This window comes from Sinohyriopsis cumingii, chromosome 2 (genome assembly GCF_028554795.1).
Source record: "Sinohyriopsis cumingii isolate HCF-2022 chromosome 2, ASM2855479v2, whole genome shotgun sequence".
NCBI classification, from domain to species: Eukaryota; Metazoa; Mollusca; class Bivalvia; order Unionida; family Unionidae; genus Sinohyriopsis; species Sinohyriopsis cumingii.
The window spans coordinates 54,083,639-54,106,566 of NC_142962.1; the positions used below are offsets into that span (position 1 = coordinate 54,083,639).

General features: G+C 35.8%; 1 protein-coding gene across 1 annotated transcript in view; it reads right to left on the minus strand.

Annotated features, from left to right (window-relative positions):
- LOC149804879 (nidogen-1-like) overlaps nucleotides 1-22,928 on the minus strand; it is a 60,229-nt gene that overhangs the window by 19,243 nt on the left and 18,058 nt on the right. Inside the window, exons 4-19 of the mRNA XM_089945511.1 lie at nucleotides 20,876-21,090; nucleotides 20,126-20,220; nucleotides 18,956-19,108; nucleotides 18,208-18,444; nucleotides 15,852-16,049; nucleotides 14,464-14,682; nucleotides 13,516-13,641; nucleotides 12,292-12,414; nucleotides 10,224-10,355; nucleotides 9,740-9,877; nucleotides 9,278-9,394; nucleotides 8,578-8,802; nucleotides 7,869-8,021; nucleotides 6,342-6,470; nucleotides 5,541-5,660; nucleotides 4,469-4,582 (exon numbers count right to left, since the gene is read on the minus strand). Of these exons, the coding sequence (XP_089801637.1) occupies nucleotides 4,469-4,582; nucleotides 5,541-5,660; nucleotides 6,342-6,470; nucleotides 7,869-8,021; nucleotides 8,578-8,802; nucleotides 9,278-9,394; nucleotides 9,740-9,877; nucleotides 10,224-10,355; nucleotides 12,292-12,414; nucleotides 13,516-13,641; nucleotides 14,464-14,682; nucleotides 15,852-16,049; nucleotides 18,208-18,444; nucleotides 18,956-19,108; nucleotides 20,126-20,220; nucleotides 20,876-21,090 (2,494 nt within the window). The remainder of the gene's footprint in view (nucleotides 1-4,468; nucleotides 4,583-5,540; nucleotides 5,661-6,341; nucleotides 6,471-7,868; nucleotides 8,022-8,577; nucleotides 8,803-9,277; nucleotides 9,395-9,739; nucleotides 9,878-10,223; nucleotides 10,356-12,291; nucleotides 12,415-13,515; nucleotides 13,642-14,463; nucleotides 14,683-15,851; nucleotides 16,050-18,207; nucleotides 18,445-18,955; nucleotides 19,109-20,125; nucleotides 20,221-20,875; nucleotides 21,091-22,928) is intronic.

Here is a 22,928-nt window from a genome sequence, read left to right on the forward strand (position 1 = left end):
TCAGATAAGCCCATTAATTTTCTCTCTGCGGTGGTCAGGTTGATCGTAAGATATTAAAGAATAAAATACTAAATTGTTTCTCTCTGGTTTGTCTGTAAGTGACAATGACTTCCTGAAATACAAAGCGATACGCAGCACGTGTTACCATTACATGGAAAATGCAACATTATTGCATTAGCTATCTGGTTTGCAACTTTAATTAGGTTTCTTCTGTCAAATACTTGCGTATGCCAGTCCAAAGCTAACTATTCGCCAGACATTATTGGGTCTCTTTTGAGTGCCAAAAGATCGTTGTAGGTTCTTTGTCCTTCGAGAAGCAGTTAAAATTACGTCCGTTAAAATTTAGGTTGCATTTTGGTTAGTTGGAGCTGAGAGTTGTTACCGTCCTGGGTTGGGAAAGAGGGGACCATTTTTGTCTCCTTCAAATGTACTTGGAGTATTTGGATTACTTCAGTCTACTTCACTGCTTATCAGTTTGTAATACTACTTGTAAATTAATGGCAATTGCAAAAATGCATGATTCTCCCGATTTATCGACATGCTAATTAAAAACCACATCGCTTTTACAGCTGTTAAGTTAGAAATCACAGAAAAAGACATGAAAGTGTAAAATTTGTAATGAAATTTATGCTGATTGAATGTGGTTTATTAACTGTATGCTAATTACTACGAAAATTCAACCATTACGTTACATCGGATGTCAGTTTGTGGTTGATATACAAATGAAAGACATGTTTGTTTTGTTTTGATTGGGTTTGGCTCTTGATTATTTGTTCTGTTTGTCTTGCATTGTCTTCTTGTTTTGTTTTGTCTGGGTTTATTTCTCCCTAAAATAAAATACGAAAGCATATATAATTTTACTACAAATCTGTCGTGTCGAATGGTCAACAGGATCTTTCAGAATGTGTTTGATATAAACTGTAAATCATCCTAGACAATCTCTCCACTTATATGTCCACTGAATTTCTTTTTCAACACGCAAATATACGGTTGTCCACCATATAACCGCCAAAATCACGATGAAGCAATTCGTTATCAACAATGACCATTTTGCAGTCAACGAAGCTCAACTGTATTATAATATCAACCTCCATGACACATTAACTTGTCAAATCAGATCACTTCCTCCATTCCCAAAGAAAGGGATTGACTGATTTTGCGATACAATTTTATATTATTTCCCTTAGGCACAAATTATTTACTAAAGTTTCATATAGGAAATGGATTTACCAAAATAAGAGAGGCTGGTCATCATTGGCAGAATGGAAAGGCTACATAACGATGTCGTGGTATACTTTCACCAACGTCCGAGTCAGGCTGATAATTATATTTGTCTAAATGAGAAGATATTACCATAGTCGGGGTTATTACAGCTTGCAAGCTAAAAATCAGATTGATTAAATTCAGCTCCGGACCTTTTCTCTCTGTATTTAATGCTCTATAGCGCAAATGGATACGAAGTCATTAACGATCATCAACTTTTCTCTATTAACCTTAAGTACACTATATCTATACGACCAATACACACACACACACACACACACACACACACACATGTGTGTGTGTGTGTGTGTGTGTGTGTGTGTGTGTGTGTGTGTGTGTGTGTGTGTGTGTGGTCACTACGTGGCGTAGTATTCATCAAGTTTTCACACACAAACTCTAGTCTGCAGCAATCATTGTTAAGAACAACTTTTTGGCGTTTAGGAGATAAGACAGTGGCAATTAGTGGACATATTCAGCATATGAGATAAAAACGACTAAGAATCGAATAAAAACAGAACGGATGTAATGGTACTACTTGCATGAATATGTAATGAGTTTGTAAGCGTAGCCATCTAATATAAATATATTAATTCAAAATATTTTTGCTACTAATAACGTGGATATAGTTCTTTACTGTACAGATCCGAAGAATTTTGTCGAACTATTTTGGGCCTGGATTTTTTTTATTTCAAAAATATCCATTCGAAAATTAAATGGTTATGTCGAATCCTTCAAATTATATTAGGTAAGGAAGGATGATTCTGACTGATGACTTTTACTCTTGCTATCTCTCATATATGTAAGGCTGCTGCAAAATATTTCATATATTCGTGGGTATATGATGAAATTATCATCATCACAGAATGCACATACAAAATAAAAGCTCAAGAGACATAGTAGACTGGGTAGCAAGTTTAAAGGAAGACCTAAATGCTACATACTGCAATTGGGAATCTTTGTTAGAGTTGTCTATTTAATTACCACCAAAATGCGACCTCTCCGGAAATATCCCGAGCGACTATTCGGAAAACAGAACGACGACAGTTAACATACTCGATCTGAACATCGCACGGCCATTTCCATCAGGTCGTGAAGTAAGCCTCTGATGTAATCAGTGGCCGTTAAGAACTTTATTCTTATCTACTTTCCTCCACATGAATCGCCAAAGGGATAAGATTCGATTCGGTAACTGACTTTTGTACAAATGGAAATAAGACCCTCGAGAATCCAGAAGACTCTGTGGAACTAAGACACTCAATAATCCAGAAGTCCAACTATTTGGCATTTTACAAAATGTTATCATTCTATGTTTATGTGTACTGGGCCTTGTTGAGGCTCTTCTGCCAGTTATTTCTTCCAGGATTCTGACACATAACGTAGACTTTGTCGTCCCATAAACTATTCTCCCAGCTTTAACTCGTATGTTCTTTTCATTTTATTATTTTCATCATGAACGAAGTTATCCCGGATAATATCCCCATGATACAAAATGTCTTAGAATGGCGACACAAATAAGTTATTATGATTTTATATCAGGTTGGAATTTAAAACTTTGCAACGTGTATATAACATCCAATGGATTCTTAGTACATTTGACAAAAGGGATTTTAGTGTGGGAAAAAGTCAAATATAGAGCAGTACCAATATCAGATTTCTAACTAGTAATATGTTGGGTGTGTGAATATGGGAATTTCAGAGAAAGCAATGATAAATCTGAGTAACTAGGTCAGCATCATATAAACTAATGTAAGTTTGATCTGAGAACATTTTAGGCCTGTGGAATTACTATCACAGTTTTGTAAAGGGGTTTACTGGCATTACTGCATCCTTAAATGGGTTCCTACAAAAGGATGCCAAATTTGTTTGGACTGAAGAATGTAATAACTCCTTTAAAATTCTTAAGACTGTCGTGACCACAGCCCCCATTTTGTGTTACCCGGATTCTCCACCACGACTGACCCATTAGGCACGGTCCGTCTGACCTACTGGGTCTTTCTGTTGATTTTGGGGTGAGGCGGTGACCAGTGGTATACTAATTAAAACACTAAGTCATATTGTAATCTATGTTTGTATCCAATATACACACTAAGTCATGTCAACCTCTCCAACTTCTACACTAACGTGTATCTACATTGTTTCTCGCAATATTTGTCCACTCAGAATATATGTCTATCACTCCATTGTGTATATTAGGCATCCTTTCTCTTAACTCACCATCTTGTAAATCTCTATCTGATTCTTATTTCCAAATATATCTTATCTCTGCTGTCCCTTTTCTTTCTCTGCCCTTTTTCTGCTTTTCTTTCTCCTTTGTGTCCTTCTGCCTTCTGCTTTCTTTGTTGCCCACTATATATTGTATCGATCTATATACACATATCGTAATTCCACACCCTTTCCCCTCAAACAGAATATGATTGGCTAGCCATTACTCGATGAATGACAACAGCTCCTTGCCCCCAGATCATATCATAACTAAATGGTGCTGACACAGGAGGAATATGACCCAGTTATCCAGATATGTCATAATGCTGACCTGTTTACCCAGATTTGTCAATGCCTTCCTGAAACCCAAATTCTTTTCTGCTATTGATATGTTCTCACACCCAACTTACATTAGTTTATATGATGCTGACCTAGTTACTCAGATTTATCATTGCTTCCCTCACATCTGTCTCTGAATTCCCATATTCACACACCCAACATATTACTAGTCAGAAACCTGGTATTGGTACTGCTATATATTTGACTTTTTCCCCCACTAAAATCCATTTGGTCAAATGTACTAAAATCCATTTGGTCAAATGTATGTAAAAGCTAAAACAGGGTTTCATCAAGAGTTAAGCACAAGTGTTTATGAGAGCTGACATTCTTAATAAACGTTAAAAGCAGGTATGTTACTTTTGAGATTTTCTGGATATCGTTATCAATCCTGGCATATATGGATTCAAACCTATTAGCCACTCATCGCCCTAAATATTTACTTTATACCGTCCATGTTTTGTTCTGTTTTTTGGGGGGAGGGGGGAGTTTTTATTTTACTTGATAAATTTATTTATTTATTTTGTTTCTTTCTATTTTTGAGCTAGTGGAAATTGAATTCTATATTGTCGTTTTATGTTAAGAAAACAAGTTTAATTCGCCTGAAAAACATAATGTTTGGATGTTTCTCGGGGAAAATGCAAAAATTAAAGAAATAAACACTCACCAGGCACATAGAGCAAGCGGGATTTGTGCACTTCTTCTTCTCTGCTGGAGGCCGTAACACGATGAAGACTGTAGCCGCGTGAGAAAAACAGGAAGTTGGTCTCATCACTAATAGCTGCAGAATTAATATAAAAAATAAATAAAACGCTGTAAAGTTTTCTTTTAATTCAGCTGAAAAAAGACGACTATACATATGTGAGAAAGAAATGCAACAGTTTATAGGGACTATTTCATTGGCGGGTGGCTAACAACGAATACCCTCTCCTTAGAAAGTATACCAAACTGAATCTTACAATCAGACTTACTTGTAGCTTTGTTATTCGAAAACATTAAGCTTAATTTAACTTTGTAAAATGTGGAGGGGAGGAGAAATGCCCCTATTCCCAATTTCCTCAAAACAGAACTACAGCAATGGTGTCACATTTTGCACGAGCTAAAACGTCAAGCATCTGCACAAACCAAACCAAGAAGCCGGTCAATCCAAAACAACTCTGATCCTGAAAATGCATGAGTAAACAAGAACAAGAAAATCCGTATATCGTATTTAAAGGTAAAAGTGTTAGGAAAAGAATTCTCAATAGTTATTTACGAGATGAAGATATGAATGTTACGCGTGAATATGTGTATTTATTAGCATTTCGCCTCCTATATGTGTAATTGAATCACCATGATATAAGGAAGTCGTAAAATTTGTCATGAGCGGCATAAGTAACTTTCAAAGACTTCTTGCTTAGTTTGCGTTTTATAATCAATCATCCATCCCAGAAGGCCATTGTCACGTTTATAGACAAGGAAAGTAACAACTAGTCAGTTGTTCTTGTCCTCTAGTATCTGTGTCAAAATGAAATATCCAGAGCGTTTTGTATTGCTTACGCTGGTCTTGTACGCTAGTCTTGTACGTCATGAAGTAAGGTAATCCGCTTCAGAAATTGTTATGCTTTGTCATAATTTTAAGTATGTAAATTACAGAATTATAGGATTGGAAGCATAATTTGTATACAGATAATGGTGTGGTTTATTTGAAGTGTCAGCCTTATTTTAAAAACAAAAATTGAATAAACGACTTTACTTACGAACACATGATTTTCCATCCCCTCTGTAATTTTGATTGCATACACATAAAAAGGTATCGACATTCAGCAAGCATGAAGCGTTGGGATCACAAAGTCCGGGATTGTCGCGGCAATTGTCACCTGACGTAGATATAAGAATGTAGAATCAAAAATTGTAATACTGTTAGAATACATGGTTTGCTTCGCCAACTCATCTGCATATAACCCGCAGTTTAAAGTTTGAAATATTCCGAAGTGACTGAACTATAAATCATAGACAGACTGTGAAAACGTTTGGTTAAAAAATTCACAAGTCATAACGTCTTTTTATTATTATTATTATTATTAGTTCTGACTATTGGCCCAAATCGGTTTGGCAAGCTCTTATCCCGCTAAACAATTACGCAGTGCTTCACACCTGCCTGGCAATTGAATTGGTCATGAGAATCTCTATCAAGTGAAAGTTGATTGACAGATTTCACTCACGACAAATGGGTTAAATTACTTAGCATCGATTTCGAAAATTATTGTAACTGCTCAGAGTTAGAGTCAACCGGCGGGGGGGGGGGGGTAGATAACACCTCATTTTGGAAATGTTTCTGATCAACCAAAAGGCATCTTTGGACATCAATTCAATTTAAGAAAATAATTTTGTGAATACATAAAAGTAAAGAATTTTCTTGAGAAAAATGCAGCACGCACTGGATACAGCATACACGAGCCTGTAATGTACAATGAACCAGAATTAAAGATTTTACCGAATAGTCTCTTGAATATAAGCTAAAAGTCAAGAACAAAACAGAAAGAAAAGCTAATTCTTACCTCTTGCCGTGCATGTAAAGCCGTTACCATCGTATCCCCTCCTACAGCGGCAACGGTACGAGAGGGCATTTGGATCATAAACGCATTCAGCAAACTCGGAACAGTTGTCAACTTCATTGCAAGGAACCACTAACAGATTTAGAGATCACAATGTTAATGGCATATGTAACTGCAAAGTTTGATGTCAGATGACAATATCAAATTAAAATGTGTGTTCAGAGTACAGTACCTTACAAATATAAAATTACTGAAACATTTATTCAAAAGCTGTGCCAAATCTCTACCATGAACGCCTCTTTCCATCAAGAAAGGCAGACACACATACGAGAGCGCATGATAGCAGGGAAGTAACCGTGTTTACTTTATTAAATTCATAACCCCCATATATATATATATATATATATATATATATATATATATATATATATATATATATATATATATATATATATATATATATATATATATATATATGATTTAATTATATCTGATTTAATATATATTTATTTCAATTTAATTGTTCGTCAGTTTAAAACTTCTTTTCACAACATGCTATTGTAGTATAAATTTATTCTCCAGAGATGATACTTTTCTCGGAAAATAAATTGACCTTGACTGTTAGTTTATAAGCATCAGGTATTGATCTAAATCCTGGCCTTGTTTCAAAATTTGTAGCATCCACGTAAACAAGTTCTATTTTATTTTAAAATGATTGGTTGTTGTCGAGGTCATGATGTGACTTCGTCTTTATGATGTGAACAATTTTTTTTTTATTTCTTAGAGTAAATGATTGGTTTTTGTCAGGGTCACACTGGGTAGACGTGATCTTAAACAAGTACTTAGCTTCTATAAACTTCTAGAAGATGATCACGTGATCCCTTGTTTACGTTTTACAAGACCATATAACCTCTGTTTTGGAGAATTATTCTCAGTTGCAGCTGAGCTTTTTCTTACACTAGAAGTTGTATTTTGTCCTGTTTGGAATTATTTCAAATTACTTGGATTCAAAAGGACGAATTCTGTTATTTTTCTGGAAAATGTCTGCTTATGTGAAATTGATGAACAATGACAGATTTTATATAAAAATTGATTAAGCTATAAAAACCGGAGTGGTAATTCTTGTTTCTACAAGGAACTGAAGAATTCAACACTACAGGTTTCACCATACGTTATCGTCTTCCATCTTGGATTCTTCGTCGGCACTCGAACTTGAAATCAGTAGAACATTTTGTTATTAGGACTTCAACAAATTTATTCTTGGATTATTTTTGGATTTGATTCTTAAAACTGTAAGTTCATTTTTTTCATTTTTGCAGAATTTTTCCAGGAAAATAAATTATTGCATATTTTTAAAGCTTGTTGTTTTCACTCTTTCTTGTGTTACTGTTTATTCGAGCATAAATACGTGGGAATATATATATATATATATATATATATATATATATATATATATATATATATATATATATATATATGTGTGTGTGTGTGTGTGTGTGTGTGTGTGTGTGTGTTTTTCCAGTTACGTACCTCTCCTGATACAGACTTTACCATTCCCTTCATAGCCTTGGTTACAGCGGCAGAAATATCGACTGGTATCCAAAGGATCAGGGATGCATTGTGCATTTATGTCGCAGTCATTCGCCACGTTACAGCCTTCTTGTTCACAGCGCCTTCCGTCTCCTTGAAAGCAAATTTAATTACATATTTTACACTAGTTTAATCTTTCCTTTGTATTTCCATTTTTTCCTTTGGGCTTTTAGGATGCGTACTTTCTTGTTCAACAATTTTGTGCTTTTTGGGTTTTACGGGGAAGGGTATAACTAAAAATAAATCTGCCTTTTATATCTGATGATTTTCTCTGGCTTGATAGAAAAGACCAAGAATACAACAACTGAAAATGTTTTCTGTTTTGCTTGTTTTCTTCTTTCCTTGACATAAAAGGCTGACGATGTTCCAACACGATCTAAAATTGTCTAAGAGCCAGAATCAACGTAACTTAAACAGGAGATAACCGGCTGCGTTCCTGATGGAAGCCCATTGTACCTTAGCAAATCGTAATACTGTCCTCAAGTCTAGGGAATATAAAATAACACTTAAAAGACAAGTTTTGTACAAAAGACATTGCATCCAGTTAATGTATTCTAAATATATAGTTTCATGTGTGTTCTCAATATGTATCTCATCGTTCTTCAGCTTGTTTTGTTATATGCTGTCATCTTCTAAAGTCGGTTCTTACCCCTGTAACCTTCTTTACAAACACAACGATGTATCCCCGTTTCGTCCGGAACACACCGGGCGTTTACGTCACACAACTGAGCTTGAACAATACAGTCAACTTGCTCGCATCGATACCCATTGCCTTGGAAACCTTCGGTACATCGGCATTGATATTGCTGAGATGTCTGGTTGAACACGCACTGCGCATTTGGATGACAGTCGTCACAAATACTTGGTAAGACAGCTGGAAAAAAGAACAAAACATTAATAGTTCCTTTCCTCAAATACGCCGACTATTGTTAGAAATTCACTCTTGTGACGCATGTGGCATTATGTACAGAATATTCCTTTCTACCACTTGTTGCTAGTACATGTTACAATTTTATTTACCAGCTCAATAAAAGATCTTGCATTCTGTGAACTTCATTACCGAATTCAAATAGTTTTTTTTTTTTTAAATTGTCAATTTATTTAAATTCGTTGTATGGTACGATTTTATTCTATTTTCCACTCAGCCAACTGTTATCACTCCTTCGTCTGTTGAATAATATGTCTGTCTTTCTGTCTGTCTGTCTCCTCTATTGGAGTAAGTTAAATTATAATTAATATTTTAAAAAATTAATGACATCTTGTGGAGGTAAATTCGAGTATACTTTGAAGAAGAAAAATAACTCACTCTTATTCTAATATTTAAACTTCTCTGAGTTAATCTCCCTTACCGATGCGCGTGCACGAAGTTCCGTCGCCTGTATAGCCTTCTTTGCATTGGCAGCTGTATCCGAACCGCTGTGCGTCATAGAAACAATTTGCGTTAGGGTCGCAGTTACATTCCTCTTCTGAAATAATGGGAACAATTAAAAGTGAGAAACATAAAAACTATATATATATATATATATATATATATATATATATATATATATATATTTATAAAATATGTCATTAAATTCAGTTGAAGGCAGACTGCAAAATCTAACAGTCGTATACGGTTTTGGAATATTCGCTCTGACAACTACGTTTGTTTTTTTTAAAAAAATTGAAATCATGCTTTCATTATTAAGTGTTAAAATGGAAGTCGTTATTACGTCCAAAACACTCCAAGAGTTTATCGCACTGTGTTATTTACCGAGTTAAAGAAAGGAAGAAAGAAAAAACAAATTGCGCAAGGCTAGGTATCTGCATACCTAGGCCAGGTTTTGTGCAAGAGTCCTCGCCGTCGCCGCTGTAGCCCTCCAGACATTCGCATCTGTATCGCTTCTCTAACTGGTCGTACACGCATTCGGCATTCTTTGCACAGATCTCTACTTCATTACAGCTAAATGCTGGGAAAAGAAAATATCCACTTGATGGTTCGTTATGAACAGATAATGAGATACATATTTGTTCTGTTTTGTTACAAAAAATATTATTATTTATGGTTGTTTTGCTCTTTGTTTGTTTAGGTTTATTTTTTGTTGTTGTTTATTCTTTTGTTGTCTTTCTCTTTGTCTTATTAATTTACTGACTTATTTTTGTACTACTGAGACACCATTTTTTAAATTATTTTTTTAACATTTTTTTTGTTGGAAAGAAAGTCTTGAAACAAAATATACGTCAATTGGAATCGCATCAGAAGATGGACACGGATGGGTTGGTTGGCCAATTATCCATTTCCGGTACTGTACTTACACACAGGTACGCAGGCTGATTGTTGCTGCACGAAACCAGGTTTACATTCGCATTTGGGTTGCTGGATTTCTTGGTCATACACACAACGAGCGTTCTCGGTACAAACTTCGTTTCCGCATAACTGCACATCTCCTATAATATCAAGATGAAATAGTTTAATGACTGCTGAACTATTTCTCAAGACATTGCTTGCACGGAAGACTTACTACAATATTGAATGTCCTCATAAATGTCGTGGCATGGGCTTCCACATATAGGGGCATGATGGGGCATGCCCTCCCCCACGCCGATTTTACAAATAAACATGTTTTGGCTTATATCCGTAGAACTTAAGAGCTGACCACTACATGTCTCCAACCCCCCCCCCCCAAAAAAAAAAAAATAAAAAAAAAAAAAAACAATCTGCGGGCAGCCCTGTATCATGGGAGTTTAAGTGTTTGTGTACTGTAATTGTCCGGTTTGTCTTTCGTTGGTAGCGCGGAACACTAAGAAAAATTGCCACGTCACAATATATATTGTTGTTTTTTTATTCTCGCAGTTAGAAGTTAGTAACTAGTAACTTACAGCGAGATATTGCGAACTTACTGGTTTATATCACGTAAATGTTAATCCATTTCAATGTGCCACAAACGGACAGCCAAATTTCTACATGTAGATAGCATTTGTAAAGACATAAAAAAACAGTGGTAGTTCTTTCCATCTTAGTCATTGACTTATATCATGGGTAAGTAAATTAAAAAAAAATAAACGTGAGCCTGCTAGTACTTTCTATAAGTCAAGCATAGCTACTAAGTATAAAAGGTCAATAGAATTATATTTCTAAAACAAAACAGCAAAAACAAAATACTGATGTCCGGTAAGAGTTTCCCCAAAAATGTAATTACTACATTTATACAAAAAGAATCTAACATGACGTTCTTAATTCTTATTTTCTCATTTCTTTGTACGATCTCTAGTCCATTATCTGTCACAATCACTTCTTGTCACCTACACCATTTTGATTTTATTAATGTAATCAATCTCTCTTCCAGTCTAGATCCATCCATCTCTTATTTCTTCTTCTTCTTCTTCTTCTTCTTCTGTACGTGAATCGTGAATATTTACGTATAATTGTATGAAACCAAATTACTGTTGTGCATCTACCCAGATAACTCGGGGGAGGGGCTTATTCCAACTTGCGAGAACATTTAGCACGGCCCAGCTAGTACCCGTTTACGTCAATACAATCTAAGTTAATTAAATTGTGTAAGAATTATTTGAGGCAGTCGCACAAGCGAGGAGTAATTCCCCGCCCGAGTACGCGATGAGTCCACAAATACAGAGAAACTAAGAATCCTTAATCTGTGCATTGTGAAGTGACCTTTTAACCCTCTTCAGGACAGAGTAAACACTTTTGAGAAATGATTCGTCATCGATAAAAGTAGTTTTAGAGTAGATGAATGGTTCCTGAGAAAGATTTGTTTCATTCATTGCTTATCTGTCCAAGAGGACACTATTCTACCTGACGAGATTTACGTTTTAAGATGGTTCTTAATAAAAGAAAATTAAAAAACGCCCACGTTATTGTGGTATATGTACTACAAGGCAATGCCAAGTCATCGTCCTAGGATACTATCTGGAAACAATGTCATCATGTATGCTTCCCAAGGTTCAGAACTGTCTTTACTTTCTTTACATCACAAGCAATATGATGGGCAGAGGTAATGTGGACATACTATTTCGAAATCAAATTTGGACTTGATACTTTCGTTTTTTGAAATAGTTTTATGGTATTCATTCTGATACACCCAACTATATTATTCAAGTGGTGAAAACGGTACTAAATATATACCGTAGAGGACCTCTTGAGTAATGCATTGAACACAACTTATGAAATGAAGTTGAACCAAGCATATAAAGTTTACGTGATAATGCTGCTGCTGTTGCTTCTCTCTCTCTCTCTCTCTCTCTCTCTCTCTCTCTCTCTCTCAATTACAGATAAAATTCGATGTTTAAGGGAGGGTTTACTGGGCCTTCATATGTGAAATGTACGTTCGAGAAGAAAAAAATGATTTTTTTAAATACGTACGAATGCATACACGTCCATCACCCTTGAAATCCGGAAGGCATTGGCACTGGAAAGAACCTGGAACATTGTAACATCTCGCGTTCACGTCACACGCGCTTACGGATCCGGAACACTCATCAATATCTGTAAAGAATGCAAAATATTGAATCCAAATTTAAGAATATTTTGTTGAGTCAAATTCATATAAATGAACGTTAGACGTAATCACTAATATTAACAAGTTGTTTTGGATGACGTAGATGAGAGAATAGTTTAAATCATAAATCTATATTCAACTTTGATTGGGACAACTAGCTTGGAATTATGGACAAAGAGCCCTAATAGTAACACAATAAGTTTAAAACTCTTTAGTCACAGTCAACCAAAACTAGAAGATAGAGCTCTAATTAGGAAAATACCCCCCACCCCTTTAACAACACCCACGACCATTATCGACCACGTTTATTTTTGGACTCAACATTGGTCCTTCTTTAGTCTTCGTTCTATAATAGTAGTTCTTGGAGAAACATTATCAGGACGCCTGCTTTCAAAAATTTTCCGAGAACATGCAAACAACTCGGTTAATAAACACAAAATCCTAGAATAATATATTAGCATGCTATATGAATATATATATATATATATATATATATATATATATATATATATATATATATATATATATTTGTATGTATCTTTTTTATATTTTGAATATGAAAATGCAGATTTTAGTTTGATAATACTTCTGTAAAATTCAATTTTGTTTGTCCTTCGAATTCGAAGATGACCATGACATAGCTGACTGGCTTGGTTTTTGTGAGTACTTGTATGGCTGTTCAAGACAATTCTTTCTCTTAACTTGTCTCTGGCACACTTGATAGGAGATGCCGCTTGGGTTTAGCCTGATCAATACAGGGCGTGCTGTTTGTCTTAGATGTACTCTGCTCACGCTTCTGCACTGCCTCTGCAGTTCTCCTCCGTTCACAATCTGTATGGACGAGGTTCAGCCAAAAGGAGCGATCATGTGTGAAATCTTCCCAAAACTCAAGATCAGTGTTTAAGTGTAAAATGCAGTATCAAGCCAGCAAACTTTATCCGAGACCTTGACTATATTTAACAACTGTTGACTGATGTTTGGATATATCAGGCATTTATGTTTGAAAATGATGGGTAAAACAATGAAATTAATGGTTGTTTTAGTGTTAATAAGCAAAGTAAAAAACTTAGTGAAAATTAATAAAATACCAAAGCAAACTTTTCCGTCGCCTTCAAATCCGTTCCTACATTCACATCTGTACGACCCTTCTCCTGTTGGGATACAGTCTGCATTGACGTCACAGTTCTGCACACCTTCTCGACAGGGGTCAGCACCTGCAACAACAATTTCGAACACAAAATTATTTCCTTATGTTTCCCTGATCAAGAGCAGAAAGAACAAAAACAACAATGTATGGGACAGAATTCTTCAAAATTTCAACAAATATAATATTATTGTAATGCATTTAACATTTAATTATATGTAAAGGGTCATAACTTGTAACTGAAGTGGTCCTTGACCAACGGACCACTTCGCAACTGTTGGTTTTGCTATTTGACGCTGAAGTAAAGAAGCTGAAGCGAATAAAGTGGTTTTGACTGCTTAGGTTTTTCTTTTGATTCCTAATGATCAGAAGTATATTTCTGCAAGATTAGCATTTTTAAAAAATAGAAATAATAGAAAACACATCATTATGTTTATGGGAGCTATATGAAAGTGCAAGGACTCCCGATTGTCTGGGCGATGTGATTGGCACTGTTGGAAATGAAATAAAGAGATCAGTAAGATATTGAAGTCTTTCTAGGAACTAACAGTTGCCCTTCTATACTAACAATTAATAATAGATTTACTTGCAACAAATTCCTTTCAATTATATTATAATAAGATTACGTATTAAACCTAAAAATAAACAATAACATAGGGGAATAGTTCGAAAACTACGTCATCAGATCATAAAGTCCACAAAGGAACGACACCAACCAGAAACAAGTAATCGAATTATTTCTTTCTTTTCTCTTTTTAATCTAATACCAAGCTGATTTGAATCGAAACCCATAACATGTTTATATCTTGTATGTAAAATTTAATTTCATAAGAAATGTTGTTACCTTTATTAATTAGTTAGAATAAATGAGCTATAAATTATATTTATTTACCCGTGAGGACTCCAATTTTATTGGACATTGCAAATCGGACAACTCTGTCATTGTCATCGTATACAACAAAATTCCTGGACACGCTAAGCCTCATGGTATCGGTTACGTTACGTCCAGGGTCGTGCCTACATTCCGTGTAATGGATGGTCTGGTCCCACGTGTACTTGAAGGCTACGTTATTTACACGGTATATACGATCTGAGTGTGACCTGATGTAACCTGAAACGAGTGAAAGCAATACAAAAATGTTAATAAAAATAAAAGCTGACAAAGTATATGCAAAATCTGTATAAAAAGTAGACTTCTTACTCTCTGTTAATACCAATATGTATGTTAAATGAATTATTTTCCATCATTACAAATGCAAATTTACATTTCAATTATCTATTGATATATATTAATAAAATTAGAAAAATTGTGTACTGAACATTGCATATTTTACCCTGGACATTGTTACTTTCGTTTTTGTTTTAAATTAACTTTTAAAACAAATAGCGATTACGTAAATAATGGACGAATCCCCTTTACTAAAATCCAGTGAACTCTGTCTTCTGATTAGGAATTAGGGGCTCCGAGTGGCTGAGTGGTCTACAGCGCTCACCGTTCCGGATCACTGCCATCTAACCTCTGTCTGCGTGGGTTCGAGTCCAAGGCTCGGTAAGCGTGGGTACGTGGGAAAGCCTGCCAGTAGTTTCTCGTGGATCGGTGGTTCTTCCCTGGGTTTTCCAGGGTTCTTCCTCCACTAGTTATACTGGCCGCCATGTATAGCCTATCTTGTGCTGAAAAATGGCGTTAAACCCTAGAACAACAACAACAACAACAACAACTGATTAGGAATTACATCCAATAGTTGCATTGGATGGGGAGTGTTAAAGTACGATTCGCATTAATGATGCCTGAACTTAAAGTAAAGTTCGCATTAATAATGTCGGAATTTAAAACAAAATTCGCATTAATGATGTCTTAATTTAAGGTGCGATTCGCATTAATGATGTCTAAATTTAAAGTACGGTTATCATTAATGATGCCTGAATTTAAAGTACGATTCGCATTAATGATCTTTTAACTTAAAGTACAGTTCTCATTAATGATGCCTGAATTTAGTGTTTATCATAATTTAAGAAATTACATCAACTCTTCGTGTCAATGTATATCTGATAACAACAACCACAACCATGTAACATAACCTGGATTTCACCAATAAAACTTAAGCCTCGAATTCAGTTATTTGATTCTCAGAAACGTTGAACGAAATTTTACTAATAATATGCATTTAGACTGAACTAAACGGTAACGATTATGGCTGTAAATTCGAGGCAGAAATTCACGTAAAATGGTGATCCCCGAAACTAGGTACACCGATCATAATGAAGCAGACAATATCTTACCAGGGCTAACTCTTCTGTATTCCTCCTTGTAGTCGTCCACGGTAATTTTCTCTCCTTTACCGATGTCCGGAACCGTTCCGTTGATGCGGGTTTCTAACCGGAGATTATTCAGTGCGTCATAGCCGAAAAACTGCTGATTGATAAGAACAGATGCTCCACTCTGATACTGAATACGAGCTGATCTGTTGAAATGTCCACCTAAGCAAACGAAATGTATCTGGCAATTAGGAACATGTTTCTTCAATGATTTTCGGTTTTCGGAAAATATTCAAATGAGCTGCAACATTGATGAATTTTGAAACCGAAATAATAAAAAAGTAAACCTTCTCTAATATTCTTCAGCAATAATTTCAAAACAGCTATTGTAGTACACATATTGGATGACAGATTGGTACATTTACATGTTTGACAAAGAAGACATCATTAAAAGTCATTCGGTGAAAACGCAATACCATAATAATCATCCTTTCAGGGGAGTAACGAAAACTACGACAACCCTATTGGATGATCAACTGGTACTATTTTATTTAGGACCAAGTAGGTATTATAATATGTCCATTCGTGAAGTTCATATACATTCCATGTGGATATGTGTTGAGATAACATGTTCAAGATATCACCTTCAGTTTAGGAGGAGTAGCAATACCAAAATGATATTCAAGACGTCTGCGGTGGTGGCCATTATCGACGTCGGATCGGCACCATTTTCATTTAAGACCAACTGGACATCATTACAAGTCTTCTGGTGAAAACCACTATGTTTGTTCAAGTAGAAATGTGATAGCAAATTGTTAAGATAGCCATGTTGGATGTAAATCGTCATCATTTTGTTTATGACCAACTGATCATCATACTTAATCTTTTAGTGAAAACCCCGTGTTGATTTGACCATCAATATAGGAAGAGTAACAATTGCAAGATTTTAAAGCTAGCGGCTACAGATATTGGATGTCAGATCGGCACCATTTTCATTTAGTACCTTCCAGACGTCATGATAAGTCTTTTAGTGAAAACCCCGTGTTGATATGACCATCCAATCAGGAAAAGCAGCGATAGCATGCTTTTCAGTTGCCACACTTGCGGCCATATTGGACGCCAGATTGGCACCATTTTCATTTAGTACAATCCATACGTCATGAGAAGTCTTTTAGTGAAAACCCTGTGTTGACATGACCATCCAATCAGGAAAAGCACCAATAGCAAGATTTTCAATGGCCACACTGGCGGCCAAATTAGATGTCAGATCGGCACCATTTTCATTTAGTAACATCCAGACGTCATGAGAAGTCTTTTAATGAAAACCTAGTGTTGATATAACCATCCATTTGGGACGAGTAGCGATATCACGATTTTCAAAATAGTCACTAAGGCGGTCAAATGGTATCCCGGAGTAGCACCAGTTTCATTTAGGACCAACTAGACCATCAGATGATTAAGTGTGCAAAGTTTTGTACCCATCCTCCATGTTGTTTAGTACGACTTGCAATAACAAACTAACGGACAGACAGACCACGGACGACGGACAACAGACAATGCAGCGGTCTCTTCTGTTCTATGAAACGTAAAGCTAATAACTGAATAAAGAAAAAGCACTAAGAAAACAGATGGATTGCAGGGTTATATTACTGTAACATTAAACAGGATCAAAGGATTGAACATAACTTGCGAAAAATTAATAACCAAGTCCCATTTTTTAAATCGCAAATGCTATATCTATATAAATACATGTAATGTTAATTATACGTGCTTTAAGTCTTTCCATCTCTTTATCTCTTACCGACGAATTGATTTTTAAATCAAAATTAACTGCTAAATATTTGTACGAGCATGTTTATGCAGGCCAGAGACATCAAGGGAGATAACCATTCTGTCCAATCATGTCAGCTCGAGGATTATAATTCGGATTATGTCCCTTTACAAGTCTCGCTTGGCCTTAAAAGTTCAAAGAGGCAGAATAGCTCCATATAGAAAATGACTTATTCGAATCACGAACTATTCTTAGTAATAGACAAGTGACAGAAATGACTGATGAAATCCACCAAGTCCATCCCCCATCCCCCAAAGAAAAAAGGACCAAGGTTAATGTGACATAAAAAGGTAATTACAGGTTTTAAGTAGACTGAGATCATGTGAACTTTATGTACGGGGGGGGGGGGGGGGGGGGGGGGGGGTTAGAGAAAAGAAATTAATATTGAACACCTCTTCGCAACTTTTCAAATTATTGCAAAAAAATAGGAATTTGATGTAAAAAAATATGGAATAAGCATTAATATACGAATCACTTCAGGTTATTCTGAAATTATTTATTCTTCCTTTACGTGACAATCCTCGATTTACTATAAGAAGCCATTCTTACCAGTGAACATATATCCATTCTTAGCACCCACTCCACTCGGCAAAGCAAACAGCCACCCTATAATGCCACCAATCGTATTCAATGTCAACATCTGCGGCCCTATTTCCGATGGAACCCGGCTGATGGCCGTGTAAGCTCTTCCATCCTTCGTCACCACGAAGGCGTGCATGTCAAGATCATCAAATGTCACGCCGTTCAAGACACCGGAAATCTTGCCGTTAAGACGCTGTGGGCTTCCTTTGAAAAAAACGTGTTTTATTCTCCATTATAAACAAATATTTTTTACGTCTGTAATATAGCAGTTGATGTTTACGTTTAACGTGCACCCCACATCACTACCACAACCAATACAGACAAAAAGGTATTTTGAATATTTGTTTTCTTACATTACAAATTCATTTGTGCATTTGGTGCACAATCAAATATGACGAGGCAGTAAAACTTTATTTAATCCCAAACTCAAAGTCCTAAAATTCCGAAATTCTGTCACATTAAATAATCCTTACTTATAATCGTGCAAGTTTCAGGGATTTCCTAATTTGAGTCCATCATACAGACTGCTCGATTTAACGGCAGCGTTTCTTAAAGTGTCTTACGATATTTTACTTTTCCGTTTGACCTTGAGTTTCTCGCATAATTGTATATATATATATATATATATATATATATATATATATATATATATATATATATATATATATATATATATATATATATATATAATTGATAATATGCGGCTGAGATTTACCAGGTTCTAGGCACTGCTGGCCATTCCCGTAATAAGGTGGCAAACATTCACAGCAGTATCCGCCTTCGAAGTCGATACACTGCGCATTTGAACTGCATGTCTCCGCTCCATCCAGGCAAGTCGAACCCACTACTTCCGGTTCAAAGATCACAACTGAAATACCATCGAATAAAGTGCATTTTAATTGCAGAATATCAAACAACGATCAATAATGTATGACTTGATTATATTCGCTGATTCTAACCAATCCGAACTAATTTCTCCTCATTTGAACAGACGATTTACGTAGTATACATCCAGGTAACTTGTTTAATACCAATGACAAATAATTATGTAACATACGGTCTTTACCACAGAGACAGACAGACAGATAGAGATGCATTTAATTTGTGTAAATAATTACCCTTTTAAGTTTATCAAGTAAATGGAATAGTTTCACCTACTTAGACAGTGTCCTAGTCTTTATGTAAATTCACGGATATTTTGTTCGTTCTTTTTCTGTCTTCATGTCATCAACATTCATCCTGAACAGCCGATTCATTATGGGATGGCAGATCTGGAGACTTGGATCAGAATATGCATTGCTTGCTTTCGCAGAGAACGAGACTAATATGGTCCAACAGCCATCTTGCAAATTATAAGGAATTCATTTATTACAGCAAAATTCGCTTACCTTGGAAACTCTTCTTCCAAAGAGACACACCGTTCTTTTTACAGATTGCTGTTAATATTTGTTATTTACTGCATTAATGGAAAGTTGTATTCGTTGTTTTGAATTTTGTAACGAAAAAGTTCATTACATTTTTTAAGCAATATTTTGCATCTGCTAATGCTGCAATGTTTCTGAATGTTGTCAGGATTTTTTTTTATTTATGGCTTGGCTATGACGAAAATATACAACTATGACGTCGGCCGCTGAAAACGCTTTTTTTCTTCTTTTTGTTTTCTTTCTTTCTTCTTACATACTTCCAATCAGAGCTATTGATATATATGTACATAACGGACATAATGGATCTGCCCTGACAAGAGTGAGGTGTGTGTTAATTACGGGTAATTTCATGTGATAACTTTGAAGGCACCTAATGACATGTAAAAGCTATATATCAGTGAAAAATATAAAGCGTGTAGTGCCGTAAAATAAAAAGTTTAAGAAACTTTAGCGAGACTCACCCTCTCCTGTGTTCACATCAGGACCAACAACGTTACCTCCCCTGAGATTTCCAATCTGGTAAATCCACACTCCGGGGACATTTATATTGGATTCTCTGATAAATAAACAAAATGCACAACTTTAAAGAAAATGAAAACTCAAAATAAATTAGTAAAAACATAAATATTACATAAAGTATGCAAACTTCATGACAAAAGCCTGATGCAGACTCTCTTTCATGCGTGTGTCCTTCTGTAATGCCACTCAACTAACAACTAAACTTAAGTATTTCGTACCACCCATCCATCCTCAAAACATGTGCATGTGTCAAATAAAAATTTATTTGTTGCCAAAGATTCAGCGTGTTTGGAACTTGAAATAAATGCAATACAATTTTAACATCCACATATATGAAGTAAAAGACTATCACCGAACTTTCCATTATTTAGCATACTTTGTTTCAGTCTTTGTTCTCCAGTTTTGAGCGTAGGAAATGTATAAAACTGTCAATCTTACAGGTAAGCTTTAGTGTCAGCGTTAGGGCCACTCTGGTCAGTCAGGTTAGAAATTATAACTCAATGAATGAACTGACTAAGTTTTGTGCTCTTTTTATCACATTAAAGATTTCCGTTATTGAAATCGGTAGGGGTGGGGTGGGGTACAAAACAAACGGGGAGGTATATCCAGACAATAGTTCCTCCTTCTTTGCCTAACAAAATCATCACAACAATGAATTATAACAAGACATTCGTAACTGGAACGTTTCTTACTTTGCAAGTTTGGCGACAGCGAAGGTCCCAGAGTGCGGAAGCTTCATGTGCAGCCGACCCTCTCCTGAGTCAAAACCTGCCTGAGCCGGAGGGTCAGCAGCAACGCCCTTAAGTTTTCCCTCCCCGGTCACCCAGTTGATTCCATCAGTCAAGTAGTTAAAAAACACAAACGAATCTTGACCATCGGTGGCAATGACAATTTGGAATGTATTTGTCTGAAAGGAAGGAAAGGAAAAATATAACAAAGTAAATGTAATGATTATGGCTTCATAATAATTGAACTTCATTTGGGGTAAAAGAAATGTGCCGAAGGACGTTTACCCACGATGGGACTAATCGTTTGGTTGGAGCGAGAAGCAAATCAACCTTGTCTAGATTCTGCGTTAAACCAGATGAGCTCGCGGAACAATATCTCCACCTGCGTTTTCATGTTTCAAGGCTCGTTAAAATTTGAGCAAAACGATCTAAAACTATGTCTTAATGTTTGCGCCGCCGCCGATAAAGTTATGTATATATCGCGATATCCACTAAAGCAGGCGAAAAAACACAAATTCACTATCTAACGGGTTCAGTTAGCATTCGTTCATGATGAAGAAAACAGTTTCATAATTTGCGGCTGTTTGATTGCATGAAATATAATGGTCATCATTACAAAATAGTAGTTATTCTTCAAAGGGCACGTAACACAAACTACTTCAAAGATGTTTTTCTCTAATGCTCATCAAACTGAGAATAAGTTTTAGTTGAAAATGAGAAACTTGAAGAAACTGACAAAAATTAATATGTGTATGAAATAGATTTGAAATCATAAGAGATATTGTTATTTAGGCTTTTCTGTTCATTACCTATACTATGTATGCTTACACTCGATAAACGAGTACGCAGGTGGAGTCACTTAAAGGAGACCAGAAACCAATGGAAATATAGAATAATAATAAAAGTACTATAGCAGAAAACCTTATTCTGAAGTATCATCTGCGACCGTAATGCCAATATTTAAATATTGGCCTATCTTCTAGGAGCTGAATTTCCGTGACCTCGTATGCAAAATTTCCGCGCCTGTTCGGTTACTTTCGGGATGTGACGTCATAGTAGCGACTCCAGCAGCCCAAGTGGGTGTTGCCAGAGTAAAAGACAATACCGTTTTGCGTTACTTACGGGTGTAATAGAACATTAAGAAAAGCCTGTGGACATAAAAAAAAATTTCTTTTCCGAAAGATAAAGGCATAATGAAAGAATGGGTACATTATTACAAACGAGTTAATTTCAAAGCAACACCATACAGCACTATGTGCTCGTTACATTTCTCAAAAGAATGTTACGAGAGGGATCATGAAAAAATGGCAGCTCAAAGATACGCAAATGCTAGGCCTAGACTAAAAGTTGGCGCTGTTCCAGAAATACCTTTGGACATTTTAAATCCTGGGAAAAGTGTTAAACGTGTGAGTTACGAAAATAGGCAGAAGGACGAGTAAGTGACCACAAAATGCAACAATCAATCCACATATCTTTTATCTACACCAGCAGTGCTAAAAACAAATCTGATAGCCCGACACCCTGGGCCCCTTCTGGTTTTAGTTCCGGCCCATCCTGTATTCAAAGTGAGGTGCCCGTCAGGCTTGTCGAAACAAAAATTGTTTGCCTGAGAAAACTTTTGATCGCGCTGGTGAAATGAGTAAATGTATTTTCAAGATGTTGACATACATGCCTTAACACGGCACAATCTAAATCAAATCACCACTGTCCTAGGTGAAATTTAGATTTGATTTTAATCAAATGGAAGCTTTGCTAAAAATAAGATTCTAAACCTGTCGTGTTTCGAGAAAACACAATTTTCAGTAATCTTATAAAAATTAAAAATTTAATTAAAAAAATGCATTGTATACATGTAGTATGCATAAACGGTAATCTGTAATAATTGGAACTGATATAAGACTATATAAAGAGGTCAAAGTTTCACATTAACTGTCTGACAATAGAACGGGGGGGGGGGGGCTATTGACCCCCCCCCCCTTGCCCCAATGTGCGACCGCCCATTTGACGTGCCTTTTCT